Consider the following 14,302-nt stretch of genomic DNA (forward strand, 5'->3'; position numbering starts at 1 on the left):
TTTTCCTTGTCATTTCCCGCACGAGTCATGACATCCTCACTCCGCACTTTGAGCCTCGTGGGCGTCACATTTTTCAAAACGAAATTTAACCTCCCCTCAATTCTGATCTCTGAATGAGAAAAAGGAAAATCTCCGTTGGAAATTTATCACGGGATCTCGTGATACTATCATCTTATTATTTCAGGGTCCTTTTTTTCCAGGAAAAATAAAATCTGGTTGGGGTTTTCACCCATCTAGTCACTTTAGTTTAGATCTCCATTTCGCACCAAAAAAGATGCTTGCATATCCATGTTGGGAGGACAAAATGAAACCAAAGGGGGGGGGCAGAAATGCAGCGTTCTCCAACAGAGAATGGATTGTTAGGCCTCCCTCGAAAGCCCAGAGTCAGTAGGCCCACTAACACAGATACCAAGTAAGTTAATCTCTCTGGTTCTTAATGGAATACTCGATTTAGGCACACCCATGGCGCGATATCGAATTGTTATTATTGTTATTGTCGATGTCGATGAAAGAATGGAACAAGCGGGCGTGTTGATTCTTCTTTTAATTGCAACATTTTACCAAAGTCCTTAATATTAAAACATTTTGGATATTATATTTAATTTTAAATACAAGATTTTGATCTATTTTATTTTTATAATTTGCAATGTTTTCTGTAAAATATCCTCATCGACTGTAAGAAATTCCTATCAAAAAATAGATTCAATATGTATGATTAAATATGATAATTTTAAAAAATCAACACATATTTATCATAATTAAATAACTTAACTAATCTTTTTAAAAATCTATTCAAATTAATTATCTAGCTTATTTATTATTTATTTTACCAAAAAAAAAACACAGGTCAGCAAGGTGCTACTTGCTGATACAATCCTCATAAAAACAATCATTGACAGGATTGAGATTGGAGGAAGATAGTAATTTGGTGAATGGGTTAAAATTTCTCATCTGACGTCGTCTTCAGAGTCTCTTTTTGAAGTTAATGTTGCATGTCAGTCCAAATAAACGCATGATCAAACTGTCCCATGTCTCCTCAACTGACACGTAAAGACTCCGATTCTCCAGCCAAGCCGAGTGGGTAGCCACTAGCCAGCTACATAACACATAACACGAACACCATCAGAACGCTGAGCAATCATACGGTGTCCCAGGGGCAGTTGTCCTGGTTCTATAGCTTACATCACATTTTCTGGCCATTCTGCAGTTTCAAATTATTTATATCGTACAGTTATGGATAATAAATGAGTCGAGGAGTTATCGTAGAAGAATGCTACACTGGTCACCTGGAGTTTTTTAACAAAGAAGACTGAGAAGAAGAGCCATATTAGTTACAAGCTCTACACAAGTATAAGCAATGCAGTTCACCTTTGAAAACGTTTCGTTCATTAAAGCATGGCCGCCCGTCTCTTGTTTTATACGAGTATATATTCAATTCATGAGAAGGAAAAAAAAAAGGCTATCAATTATAGATTTGGAAGCCTTACAAATGTGGAAGCTTCTCCAAACAGCCGGGCGCCAACGGGAGGAGCCGATGGTTAAAGGTTAACGGCTGATTCGCTTACGAGCAAAGGTGACAACGACGCCGTTTAAGCTGAGAGGCGTGCGTGGCATTTCCTGGGGCGTGGATCAGACGGACGGCTGGATGGTGTGGAAAGATGGATACGCCTAACGAGACTGCGCGATAAATCTGCATGCTCAACAGATCACTATTCCCGAGCCCCAGAGGAAGCGTAAAGTTGCCTCCTAAGCCCGTGTGGGCCGAAATTGGGCTGGATCCACTTACTCATCTTATGAGATGGGCCCACAGCGTGACTTCTGGCATACCTCTTGTTCGACTTTCATAACCATCGCCCCCCCTTTATTTTTTTTTGGGGGGGGGGGGGATATTTTCTTGATCATATTTAGTTTTATTATACACCACACATTCAAAGAACATATATAAGGTCTCACGCTGGAGGACCATGAATAACGTTGACACCAGGCGGCATGCCTCGTGGTCGTGGGACGTGGGAGCCGGTTTGCTAGTGAAGGCAGGGCCAGTTCATGAATGTAACATGTATTTGGTGGAAAATATGAAAGAGACGCGGCCATATGTACGGAAACAAATTCATTTTAATTATACTTAACGCTGCGCCGTGCAGGAATTTAAGCCCGCATCCGCTAAGGAAAAGCAAAGCAGGGCATAAGTAAGTACTGTGGTGGAGAGAGGGAGGGAGCTTTCAGTACTAGCAAGCTGAAAGGCAGTACAGTTTGGGCGGCCTTCACAGCTTAGGCGATACATGTAGTACGGGGGCAAACGTTGAACTGGAACATGACAGTACACGCATGTACTACACCACAATCACCTCATGTAGCATTACATATACACTGGGATTGCATCATAACAACGCACAAACACTTGACCTCAACAGCAAGGTTTATAGTAGAAAGAGTTAATTGAAGATTGGGCTGTTGGTTGGGATTGCAGAGGAGCTGCTTATTCATTTCGTGGGTAAGGCGAGTCCAGGTAATGCGGAGGAGTTCTGAGACAGTACAGGACAAAGGCTGGGAACAGGCAGAGCATGGATGGGGCTATCAACAGAATAGACAACATCAAGCAGCTGATCAAATGAGAGCCCTGAAACCTGTTGTGGCCTCGCTCATGCACTGCCTCTTCCCTGGCTCTGTCTCCTTCCTTCTCTTCTCTTCTTCTTTCTCAATTCCTTCTGTTTCTTTTTTTGCCTTGGATTTTGCTGCATCTGTCAAAATCAATTCAACTCGGTTTCTCTTAAATTGGAAGATGCATCTTCATGGAGTTAATCCACATCAATACTTTTCCGTGTGTCCTGAACTATTATGTCTGCAGGATATTTTGCAACCATATCTGACATTTCCCCTAATCGTAATGTGGCCGTTTCTTAACTATTGCCTCCACATACCGATTTGCATCTGATATTAATTTTAGACTTTCCTTAACTAGAAATAAAATGGGCCCTGTTAATCTTGGGTATTATATGCCTTCTGCTTTGTTCCTACATGGATTTGGCACACCGTCCAAAAAAAAAAAATACCTTTCACTTTCTGAAAACTGACGGTCTATTCACCAGATGATTCAGTGCAGAATATCACAGCAGTTCTGAAGCAGATGAATATGGGGAACGAACTTGACGGCGGCTCCACCAGATCCCATTATCCTCTCTCTTTCTGAATTAAAGCGCTAGGCTGAAATTAGGCGTATTTTCTTTGATCTCTTAGTGATTTATGTGCTGACTTGGTTAAATTGTGTGTGGGCGTCAGGGCGTGTGCGTGAGTGAGAGAGAGAGAGAGAGAGAGGGGGGGGGGGGAGATTTTCCCCCGCTGGGGACGCTCGGGTGATCAAGTTTTATTTCTAAGAGTGATCTGATACATGTGAGGCGAACACATGGTTAAAGTAAGAACCAATGAGGCCTCACTCCTGAGGGATAACATGAAACAGAAATCAAGAGAAGCACATCAGTTCAATTATATGAAATGTGGCTACTTGTCTAAATTGAAGAGAGCCTTACAGGTGAAAATCATGCCTAAGTGCCACTGAAAGAGCAGAGTAAAAAGGGGAAAACCAAATAGTTCGACACAGTCGTATCTTAGTCAGACAGGGATAAAGAGTGGGTGAAGTCGAGCAGAAGACAGGGCTGAGCCTGTGGAAGCTTATGATCGAACCTTCCTGAATCTATAAGATGCAGATCCTCCAAAAGGCTCACATAGTGCTCTTGAACGTCCTCTGCATTCTTATTTCCTCCGACCATGGCCGCAATCACCTCCCACCGATCCGGGTACTGCTCATCTACCACCGCTAGCGCCACCTCGAACAATTTGTTCTCCTCCCAACTCCATCCCCTCAAAACCTTACCACAATTATCCATGCCCCAATAATTCCCTGGTATTCACGGCCGCTTTGTTTGTCGATCAATTACCAGAGATTAAATATCTGATCTTTTGCGTTTTCAGAAGGGTCCTACACTGCGAAGATGATAGGGACGGAATTCCCTCAATAGCTCTGTTCAATGGTGTCCAAAGATTTGAAATATGTGTAAACTATAAAATCTTTTATTCATCTGTCTTATTCTTGCTGTAAAGTCTACACCTCAAGAAGGGAAATTATTGAGTGTAAACATCACTTGAGTAATGAGCGTTGACCATTTTGCGCCCAAACAGGAAACTGTTGATGGGAGAATGGACAAAATAAAGGATCTCAGTATCCATTTCTTGCAAGATTCGCACTATTTTTATTATTTAACAAAGAATCAATTTTATCAATCCATGTCAAGCTGCGATAGAACATTAGAGCCGGCGCCAGTTGGAATCTTATCTATTTATGCATTGAATGTTAGGAAGAAGAATGGCCATAAAAATTATCTGAAAATTAAAAACGTGTGTTGAAAAGATAACGTTCTGAACAGTGTTTGGATTTTCCCGTAGATTCAATTCCTCAAAAACTAAATGTTGAAGGTCAAAATGATTAATATCGTGGACGATCATAATTTTGATCCGATATGAGAAAATTTTCAATGTATTTTTTTATTTTTTGTGCCAGCCAATGTTTCATTTTAGGGTTAAGGTGCGCCCAGCACCTCGAACTATTTACCCAGGTGCGTCCAGTGGCCTAAAGTAATTTTGGGTGCATCCAGTATCCTAAACTAATTAAAATAGTGCGTCCATATCCCAGGCTAACAGAAATGTTATGTTTAACTGTTACTTTCCTGACTCAGCTTAAAGTTGACCCCAGATATTCTACATGGTAGACACATGGGCACCCGATGTGTATTATTCTTACTCAAAAGTCAATTTATTTAGAAGAAGAGGAAGGAAATAAATTCAATTTTTGAATAAGAATAATACACATCAAATGTCCATATGTGTACTATTTAGAATATCTAGGGTCAACTTTAAGCCGAGTCAGGAAAGTAACAGTTAAACATAACATTTCTGTTAGCCTGGGATATGGACGCACCATTTTAATTAGTTTAGGACACTGGATGCATCCAAAATTACTTTAGGCCACTGGACGCACATGGGTAAATAGTTCAGGGTGCTGGGCGTACCTTAGCCCTTCATTTTATTATAACTAATTAGCATATATTTATTTTGTATATTTTTTGGTACAATTTATTTTGTATATTAATAAGAAAAAATCATTTTGGAGATACCTATAATTTTTTTTAAATTTTAAATTTGGTATCTATGTGTTTTTTTTCTCTTAATTAAATTTTTAAGTATTACTCTATTAACATCATTAACCATTGCATAGAGACTAAAATGCTAATAGAACAAAGTTATAAGAACTAATATTATTAAAAAAATAAAATTAAATACGAAAAAAATATAAGTACCAAATTAAAAATTAAAGGAAAGTATAAGTCTATTAATAATTACAAAATCGTTTTTATAGGTCAGTGTTGATTCGCTAAAAGAAGCCCAAGGGCCCAAGAAAATAGGAAGGAATACGATGCGGGGGGACCTATTTATTTTGTTTAATATTTGGGCCGAAGAAGTGGATGAAAGCCTTTGGGCCTTCCCATAGTTTGTATTCACATTTAAAAATGGCTCTCTATAACATCTGGATGAGTGTCAAAAGGAAAAAACAAAAAGAAAAAAGGGCTGGATAATAATATGTTATTTAACTCATCTCTCCATTACAAATGCAGGAGAGCAGAAAATGATAGCAAGAATAACAAGAGTGCAATGAATTGGTGGTAAAACCTCCTGCAGAAATAATGTTGAAAATGAATTGGTTAACGTTTTTGTGGGGGATGAAAAGGGAGACGGACGATTTAAGCTTTGGTGAGACCGCTGTCGAAGGCAATACCGGTGGCGGGCAACCATGAGCCGGCCTGAAGCCAAGGCTCGGCGGTGTATTGAGTCGCATCATCCTTGGTGATGACGCCGTGACTCCACTTGACCCTGTTGTTTGTGGCGGCACCGGGACCGGTGTTGGCATACTCGGCGAAGTAGCAGGTGTCTAGGAACATGCTGCCCATCCATGGAAGATAACCATCGGCGTTGATGAGATCACCGATTTCACTTTCCATGAAGATAGCCCTGGAGTATGCCTTCCATGGCCTGGCCAGGTAGGACTTGACGGTCAACCGGTCGGCTTGGAGGCTGGCGTCGGCCATGATCTGGCAGTTCTGGAGGACAATTCCGGTGCGCATTTGCTTTTGGGCAGTGCCGTCGGCGACCACGATGTTCTGCTGGTTATCCATGGGCTTCCTGACCAAGATTCTGGAGTTCTGGATCAAGGTGCTGCCATATCCGAAGATGAAGTCCACAGTGCCGGAGATCTCACAGTTGCGGTAGAACTGACGTTTGGCGTGTGCGTACAAGGTGTCTTGATAACCGCGCATGGCACAGTCGAAGAAAGCTGAGCGATCACCCATCACCCTCAGCGCAACTGCTTGATGTCCTTCAGCTCCGGCGGTGTTCTCGAATGCCATCGACTTGGCAATGAAGCCGTCACCCAAGGTGGCTGCATGCATCACATCATATGTTATATTTAATTAATTAACGATATTTGATTATGAAGTAGAGAATGAGACGGATAGATCAACTTACTGAAGGTGGCAGTTTTGATTGTTTTCCAACCGGAGGTGTAGCTCCTGTTGCCAGTGACAATGGTCTTGTTGGGGCCATCACCGTACATGAGGATGTTGGGCTGCTTCTTGGTAATGTGGACGTATTCATTGTAGATGCCGGCCTTGACGTAGATGGTGAATCTGCCTTGGAAGTTCGGCGGGTATGAATTGATGGCCTCTTGAATGGTCTTGAACTGGCCACTGCCGTCCTGGGCAACCACCGCGTTGGGCTGATCGGTAGGGTGTCCTGTGTTGGGCAGCTCGATGAGCTGGCGATCGGGGCCGGAGATCCAAGTGGGATATCCGTCGTGATCTAACTCCGCCACGTTGCTCAGAAGACGACGAGAAGCAGGTTTTACGTCCAAGTCCAAGTCCAAGACGGAGAGAAACTGGGAAATGCCAGCCACAACATCTAGTGCCAACCCTGTGAGCTTCTCCACGTTGTCCAGGCCGCCTGCTTGCAATTGTTGCTGTATCGCCTTCTCGCCATCATTGTCCGTCTCAAACCCATCAAGACAGGATTGCTGGTAGGCGATGACGGCGCTCAACCAGTTCTTGAGGTCATCTTCCCGGTCGGTCACGCTTCGAGCATTGTTGTCTTGAACCAGCACACCCGATGCTTGCAGTTCCGCTATCGCTGATTGCAGCAAGTCCTTGCAGTCCTCGACGGCCATCTTTATGCCTCTTGTGCTGCTATTTCCGTGCTCTATTTGAACCCTGTCGGTCAGATTAAAGGACTGGATGACGGTGTTCATGGCGGATTCCACCACAGCCTTTATATAATCCTTAGGGTCGGTGCTGTTGACGGGGTCGAGCGTGTTATGGCAGAGCTTGGGGTCGTCAGAGCTTTGGCATATGGCGGCAACGGCCTTTGTGTGGGTGTTGGTCTCTGGCTGACCATTGCTGCTGCTGTTCCTATAGTGAACGATGCCGACGACGCCAAGGGCCACACCCACCACGAGGATGATAGAAACAGCGGGCACGATCACTTTTCCGTTCATCTTTATTTGATGAGATTCTTCTCTCTAATTTATTATTGATGCTTTTCCTCTCCGATTAATTTCTTGTAGGATAAATGAGCAAATCGCTGAAGATCAAGTTAATCGGAGCGAAAATAAAATAAAAATGAAGGGTGAGGAGATTGCTCTCCTGAGTATTATTGGGTAATGAGAGCGATGCTGTAACATGCATGGTGGGTGGGGTTTATATAGCTCTCCACCATGTTCCAAAAAAAGGTCTCATTCCCTTTTCTTAGGAACGATGGCCAAATATAGAAACGCTTCATCTGGGCCTTCTTTTGCGTCCATCCATCAGAATTGTTAAAGCCACAAACCCTTCATTTCAGCGCGACACTTCCGAGTTTCGACTCTCTCATTTTTAAAATTCCTAATATTAGACTTAAGTTTTATTTTTCAAAGAGCTTTGGCTACAATTATATATGTTTTAGTTTAGTTTAAGTAATTGGAACAAAACACTGCACACTGCATTTGTAGCATAGATTCTATTCTTTAATAACTTTTCTGCTGAAATATATTCTTTTATATGTTAGATTTAGTGTTCGGTGTTATTATTATTATTCGCCTGTTACTATGATATATGAAAATATGATTTTGGGGTTGAGGTTATTATTTCATATAATTAAATTGAGATGCAAATACTAAAATATTGATGATTTATATTATGAAATATCATTCCAAGTATTTAAGCGAGGGAATGAAAATTCTTACACGGAAATTTTGGGAATTAGTTCAATTTGTGTATTAATAAAAATCTATTTAGATATTTAGCCACAAAATACTCCTCTGATTCCAAATATAAGACATATTTTATAGTGTAATTCTAGGACTACAGGAGTGTTTAGTTCTTTTTATTTTTATCTGACCAGTTTACAAAACGACATCGAATCAATTCAAAAATTACTGAGGGGCCTTTTCAAACGGGACGATGGAATTATTTAAATAAAAACGTCCTTAGTGACATCGTCTTAGCATAATGTTTTCATCTATCATATTAGTGAAATAATAATGTTTGCTAAGGAATAGAAAACAAGTGTGTATGTACTTGAAAAGTGGAAAAATAAAATTAATTTGGAAAGAAAGAGACGTGCGATCCTCTTGGAAAAGTACATACTACATACAGATACAATATTACTCAAGTAATTCAATATGAGATTTTTGATATCAAATTTTATGTATATAATAATTAATTTAGTGATCACAAGTTAAAATGTTGTGATATATATTAGAAACTAAAAAAATAATTATCTTCATTCACATGATAAAACTTAACAAGTTTGTACAAGAAACTAGCTCCGTTACCAAAATTCTTAAACCTCTTGGATTTTTTTTATCAAAATGAACTCATCAAGATTAACAACCTTACGTTTTATTACTTCTTTCATTTCAAAATATTATCTTTAATCTTTAATATAAGACCTAGCTGACTGATTTTCAAAGGCTAAAAAATTTTAAAAATTACTTAATTATAACATATATATTGTGTGATCTTTTTATAAATTAGGTAGATAAGTTTGGAAAAAAAAAAGATAAATATAAACACCTTAAAATATTTTTTTAATTTCATTAAATTAGTTAACTACATTTTATATTAAGAGATGAAGGTGTTATACACGTTAAAAATTCTAATAAAGCCGAAGGACGGTAGAAAGAAGCGAGGGAGAGCTCTAATCCTCCTTTGTTTTGCCAGTAGGATGAGCATATGCATGTACATGTGTGCGCCTAATCGTTTTTCAGGGACCGATATAGCCGTTAAAAAAAATCGGTGGGGAGTGATGGGGTATGGACTTTCTTATGGGGGCAAAATTTTATCACGTTTATTTTAAGATGAATTTTCTAAAACCTTCTTTAATATTATGAAGTATTCCTCTGGTCGTATTTATAAGTTATTTTCAACATATTTCATACAGATTAAGAAAGATTTTAAATTTTGTTAACTCTTATTTAAAATTAAACAGTACTTTTAACTTTATCTCTATCTAATATATATTATATCAACAAAGTTAAAAAATAACAAATAAATAATAAAATTATACATTTATATGAAAAAAATTTCTCTGCTAGGATCATTTTTTTTTTCTTTTTTCTGTCTTATAAATAACTAGAAGAGGGACGCTTTGATTCACGTTTTCTATGACTGTTATCTTGCTTTAAAAATTATAGAGTAAAATTATAATATTTGTTTCACAAGTGTTTTGTATATATATTTAGTAAGCTTTTACATGAAAAGATCCCGCCCCATATGCATGTCCTTTATAACTCTATAATTTTATAACTGATTATCCATAATTATACAGCTATTCGGTATGCAAAAATGACCGCGCATCGCAGAATGGTGTAGTTATTCGCTAAATTATCTGTAGTTAATTAACACTTAACATGTACACGCTCGTTATTATGAGATCAACGTAGTCAGTTTATTAGTTGAAATTGGAATGGTTTACTTATTTTGAATGTTTATTTTAACGCAACGTCTTCGGTGATAATTGTAATGAGGTCATTAACCAAAAAAAGGAAAAAAAGAAGCACGTGTATAATATAACAAGAACGAGCTACACGGGGCCTCCTCAATCTCATTAAAGGGCAAATAATTAACACAAAGATTACATGAGTTGGTGTGTGCATGGTCACAACGAATAATTTACACTTGTCTGTGTTAAAGTATAGCCTCTAAATTAACCTTGGATGTACATTCGAATCAAGGCTTGGTGAGGCCAATGTCATAAGGAACGTGAAGAGCCTTGAGCCAAACCGCAGTGTTGGAGGTGGGTCCACCTTGCAGGAATTGGCCTGCTGTGAATTGGAGAGCTTCGTTCTTGCTGATCAGGCCCTTGTAACCTGGCCACTTGACCCTTCCCTGAACATTAGCACCGGGTCCTTCGTTGTTGTACTCAGCATAGTACAAGGTGTCGAGGTACATGCTTCCCTCCCAAGGAATCCATCCATCGGGATGAATAACATCACCGATTCTGGATTCCATCACCACTGTCTTGGAGTAAGCCTTCCATGGCCTTCCCAAGTATGACTTCAATTGGAACCTGAGGGGGAACAGAGCTGGCTCCGGCACGATATCGCAGTTTTGGATCACAATTCCGGTGGGCATGTTCTTTTGGGCTGTGCCGTCTGCCGTCACTGTGTTGAATTGGTTGTCCAATGGCTTCCTTAGAATGATTCTAGAGCTCTGGATCAGTGTTGGTGACACCCCAAAGATGAAGTCAATAGTACCAGATATGTCGCAGTTCTTGTAGAATTGACGATTGGTTTGAGCGTACAGGGTGTCTTGGTTTCCCACGATGGCGCAATCGAAGAAAGCCGACATGTCTCCTTGGTTCCTCAGTGCCACTGCTTGGTGCTTCTCAGGTCCGGCGCTGTTCACAAATGACATGTACTTGGCGATGAACCCATTTGCAGTGTTGGCTGCGCATGATCATCATGAATATATCATTTTGGGAAAATTAAATGAAGTAAAAAGGGAACACATCAAAATTAAAATGCGAATAATGGTTGGCTGACTCACCAAAGGTAGCTGTTTGCATTGTCTTGACCCCATCAACAAAGTTTTTGTTTCCGGTGATGACAGTTTTACCTGCGCCCTCACCATACATAAGGATATTCACTGCATTTTTGGGAACGATGATGTACTCCTGGTATACGCCTGCCTTGACGAAGATCACGTATCTGCCGTTTGCACCTTTTTTGGGATAGGAGGCAATGGCCTCTGCAATGGTCTTGAAGTTTCCACTGCCATCCTTAGCCACCACGACATTGGGTTTCACATGGTGTCCCCTGTGCATCTTCTGCAGGAGCTTACGGTCGGAAGCAGAGAACCAGGTAGGATAACCTTCGCTGTCCACTTCCATAAGGCGGCGGGATGCAGGTTTCAAGTCCAACTTCAACCCAAACTTGTCGAGGATCTTGGCCAGATCAGCGACAATGTCAAGGGCTATACCAGTGATCTTCCCCACGCCGTCTAATGCCTGCTCTTGTAACTGTGACTTGACCTGCTTCTCGCCGTCGTTGTTATCGTCAAAGCCATCCATGCAGGCCTGCTGGTAGGAGATGACGGCGGAAAGCCAGTTCCTGAAGTCAGGGGTTTGGTCGGTCACAGTTTTGATATCGTTACGCAACAAGTCGGTAGACGATTGAAGACTGTCCATGGCGAACTGGAGCAAGTCCTTGCAGTCATCAAGGGCCATCTTAAGGCCTTTCTCGCCATTGCCATGATCCACACTGAGCCTGTCGCTCATATTGAAGGCCTTGATGACGCTGTTGGTGGTTGCTTCCACTACCGCCGTTAGGAACGCCTTTGGGTCAGAGGTGTCGTTCACATGGCCGAGAACTTGTTGGCAAAACTTCGGGTCGTCGGTGTTCTGGCACATTTGCGCCACCGCATTCTGATGGGAAGAGATCTGACCAGAGTCACCATTCTGCTTGTGAACCACCACCACGGTGCCGATGGCAACCCCCACCACGAGGATCAGGGAAACTGCGGAGACGAGTACTTTTCCGCTCATCTTTTATTATTATTATTACTACTACTACCCAAGACCCTCAAAGATAGTTTATTCGATCCCCCCCTTCCAGAATCCCTTTGTTTCCTCAGGGGAGGCAGATGGGATTGAGAGAGGATGCTTTCTGAATGCGCGTCCTTGGGGATTTTATATGCACGTTTAGGTTCTATAATAAGAAAGAGAAGCTGTTATTTGGGAATGACGGGTATATTTTGACCATTTTAGCGGTGGATTAGACCTCCATTTTCATCCCCTTGACCATCATAACTTGTGTGGCTTTTATTTAACTTCATGGCCGCCTCCCACGTACAACCAAGCGTTTCATCTCTCCATGCCATATTTGTGATGTATGATATCCATCCTCCAACTAATTTGCTTTTAATTCTGATATTTCAGCTGTCTGACACCAACTGATTCCATGCATATAATTTTCTATTACCACTAAATTGACCTTGTTTAAAAATTAAATATTACTTAAATATATTAAAATGGCAGGGTTATTATGTTCATTCTACGAGAAGATGCATAAAAAACATGTTTAATTTTTCTCTTAAAAAGAGTGACCGTTTCGCAAGCTTTGATTTGGAAGGGGAATATTTAACCAACATTCGATTTTCCAAATATTTCATCGGTTTTCTTTTAATATACCTTTTGAAATAACCCGTCTTGACTATGGAATATCAACGGCTTGTTCCACCGCTTGTTTAGTTTATAACCCTATCTTATTGAAAAACAAACACTTAAATAATTAACATGCTTGTTTCCAATGATCAAATTAAAGTATCTGAATTTGAGCGAGCAGTCAGATTAGGACAAGTGGGCGAGGTTCTATTCAAGTTAAAAGATCGCAGCCATTTGAGAGGAGAAGAGATGAAAGTCATATATATACATATATATATTCACACAATAGTCTTAGTAAATATACATTTGTGAATTTGACAATAGTTGGATCTGGTCGAGTATTTTGTCAGCTGGTTCAGATGCGAAAGTTATCTAGTTCACCGTTTAACTTTGCTTTTGGTGTTTTTCGTTTATTTATTTTCTATTACACACTTGTTGCTTTGGTTTTTTAATCGGCTGTTAGCACTTATATATGCATTTGAATGACACTCTCTTATTTTAATTACATTAGATTTAATTTCATTAGTTTGAATGACCTGTTATTTTTACTTTCACGTTGAAAGATTTTTCATGTAAATATGGGCGTCTTTTATTGCAGGTGATGATATTTTCTTTCCCCGGCTGCGTATAAGTCATTTGGTCGTCTCATCATCAACAAACTGTTTCTATTAATACTATCAAGTAGCTAGCAACACTCTATATTCCACTCATCTCTATTAATACGCGTTACAGAATTAAGTGCACAGGTCTTCCCTTCTGTCGTTTTCTTACCAACTATACTCACCTGGCTTCTAAATCAGGTTATCAAAGTTTCGTTCAAAGCGAACACATTACAGCAGAAACGCGTATTACATATACCGACTTCAGATATAATGAAGTATTGGGTTAGTCGATATATTGATACATACATACGCATTAAAATCTATATTAAATATGCTTTCACAAACAATAACCTAAATTTCATATCATATACTACTTCTAGTCCTTGTAAGAGTTAGTTGATAATTTAAGTAGATTAAAGAAATTAGTTAAGTTAGTTGTTGGTAATAAATATGTGTTGTCTTCTTTAAAATGTTCTTACTAATCAAGTGTCATTTGATGACACATTTAACATGTGCGACTACTATAATGACTATCTTGAAAAAAAAAGATAAACATGAGAGACAAAATAGATTGGTATCTTATAAATTGAAAGTCAAACAAGCTTTTATGTCAAGGACCGGAGGTAGTATTATATATAAACACAGAAAAACATGTCTAATGTGTAAATGGCACATTTCTGTCAATATCAATACTCCTAAACGCCTAAATACATGTCCATAATTTCATGCTTCTAGGTTCTCTGTGCGACAACCTGTTGATCATGATCCGGTGATGAGTGCAATATTGCTTTTTGGTCAGTTGTGTGTGAGATGTGCTCTTCTCCTAGCCAAGTGATTCTAGGTATCCAGATTTTTATTTTTAGTAGTAATTCACCTAAAGTAAAAGGAAATAAAGAAGGAAAAAGGCATTCCATTTATATATTTGTAGATCTCATAAAACTGAATTTGTTACTTTTCCT

At 39.7% G+C, this 14,302-nt stretch overlaps 2 protein-coding genes across 2 annotated transcripts; both read right to left on the minus strand.

The window, feature by feature from the left end:
- Positions 1 to 5,648: 5,648 nt before the first annotated feature.
- Positions 5,649 to 7,594, minus strand: LOC114747264 (pectinesterase-like). The gene is made up of 2 exons (XM_028935564.1): positions 6,574 to 7,594; positions 5,649 to 6,487 (listed from the first exon to the last, which is right to left on the minus strand). The coding sequence occupies exons 1-2, from the start codon at positions 7,592 to 7,594 to the stop codon at positions 5,793 to 5,795; spliced, it is 1,716 nt and encodes a 571-aa protein (XP_028791397.1). The 3' UTR covers positions 5,649 to 5,792.
- Positions 7,595 to 10,307: 2,713 nt separating this feature from the next.
- LOC114747292 (pectinesterase-like) lies at positions 10,308 to 12,123 on the minus strand. The gene is made up of 2 exons (XM_028935594.1): positions 11,127 to 12,123; positions 10,308 to 11,026 (listed from the first exon to the last, which is right to left on the minus strand). Exons 1-2 carry the CDS (start codon positions 12,121 to 12,123, stop codon positions 10,308 to 10,310), a joined length of 1,716 nt encoding a protein of 571 aa, XP_028791427.1.
- Positions 12,124 to 14,302: the final 2,179 nt, after the last annotated feature.

This window comes from Neltuma alba, unplaced genomic scaffold (genome assembly GCF_004799145.2).
Source record: "Neltuma alba isolate B1F8T4 unplaced genomic scaffold, ASM479914v2 tig00005275_pilon, whole genome shotgun sequence".
NCBI lineage: Eukaryota > Viridiplantae > Streptophyta > Magnoliopsida > Fabales > Fabaceae > Neltuma > Neltuma alba.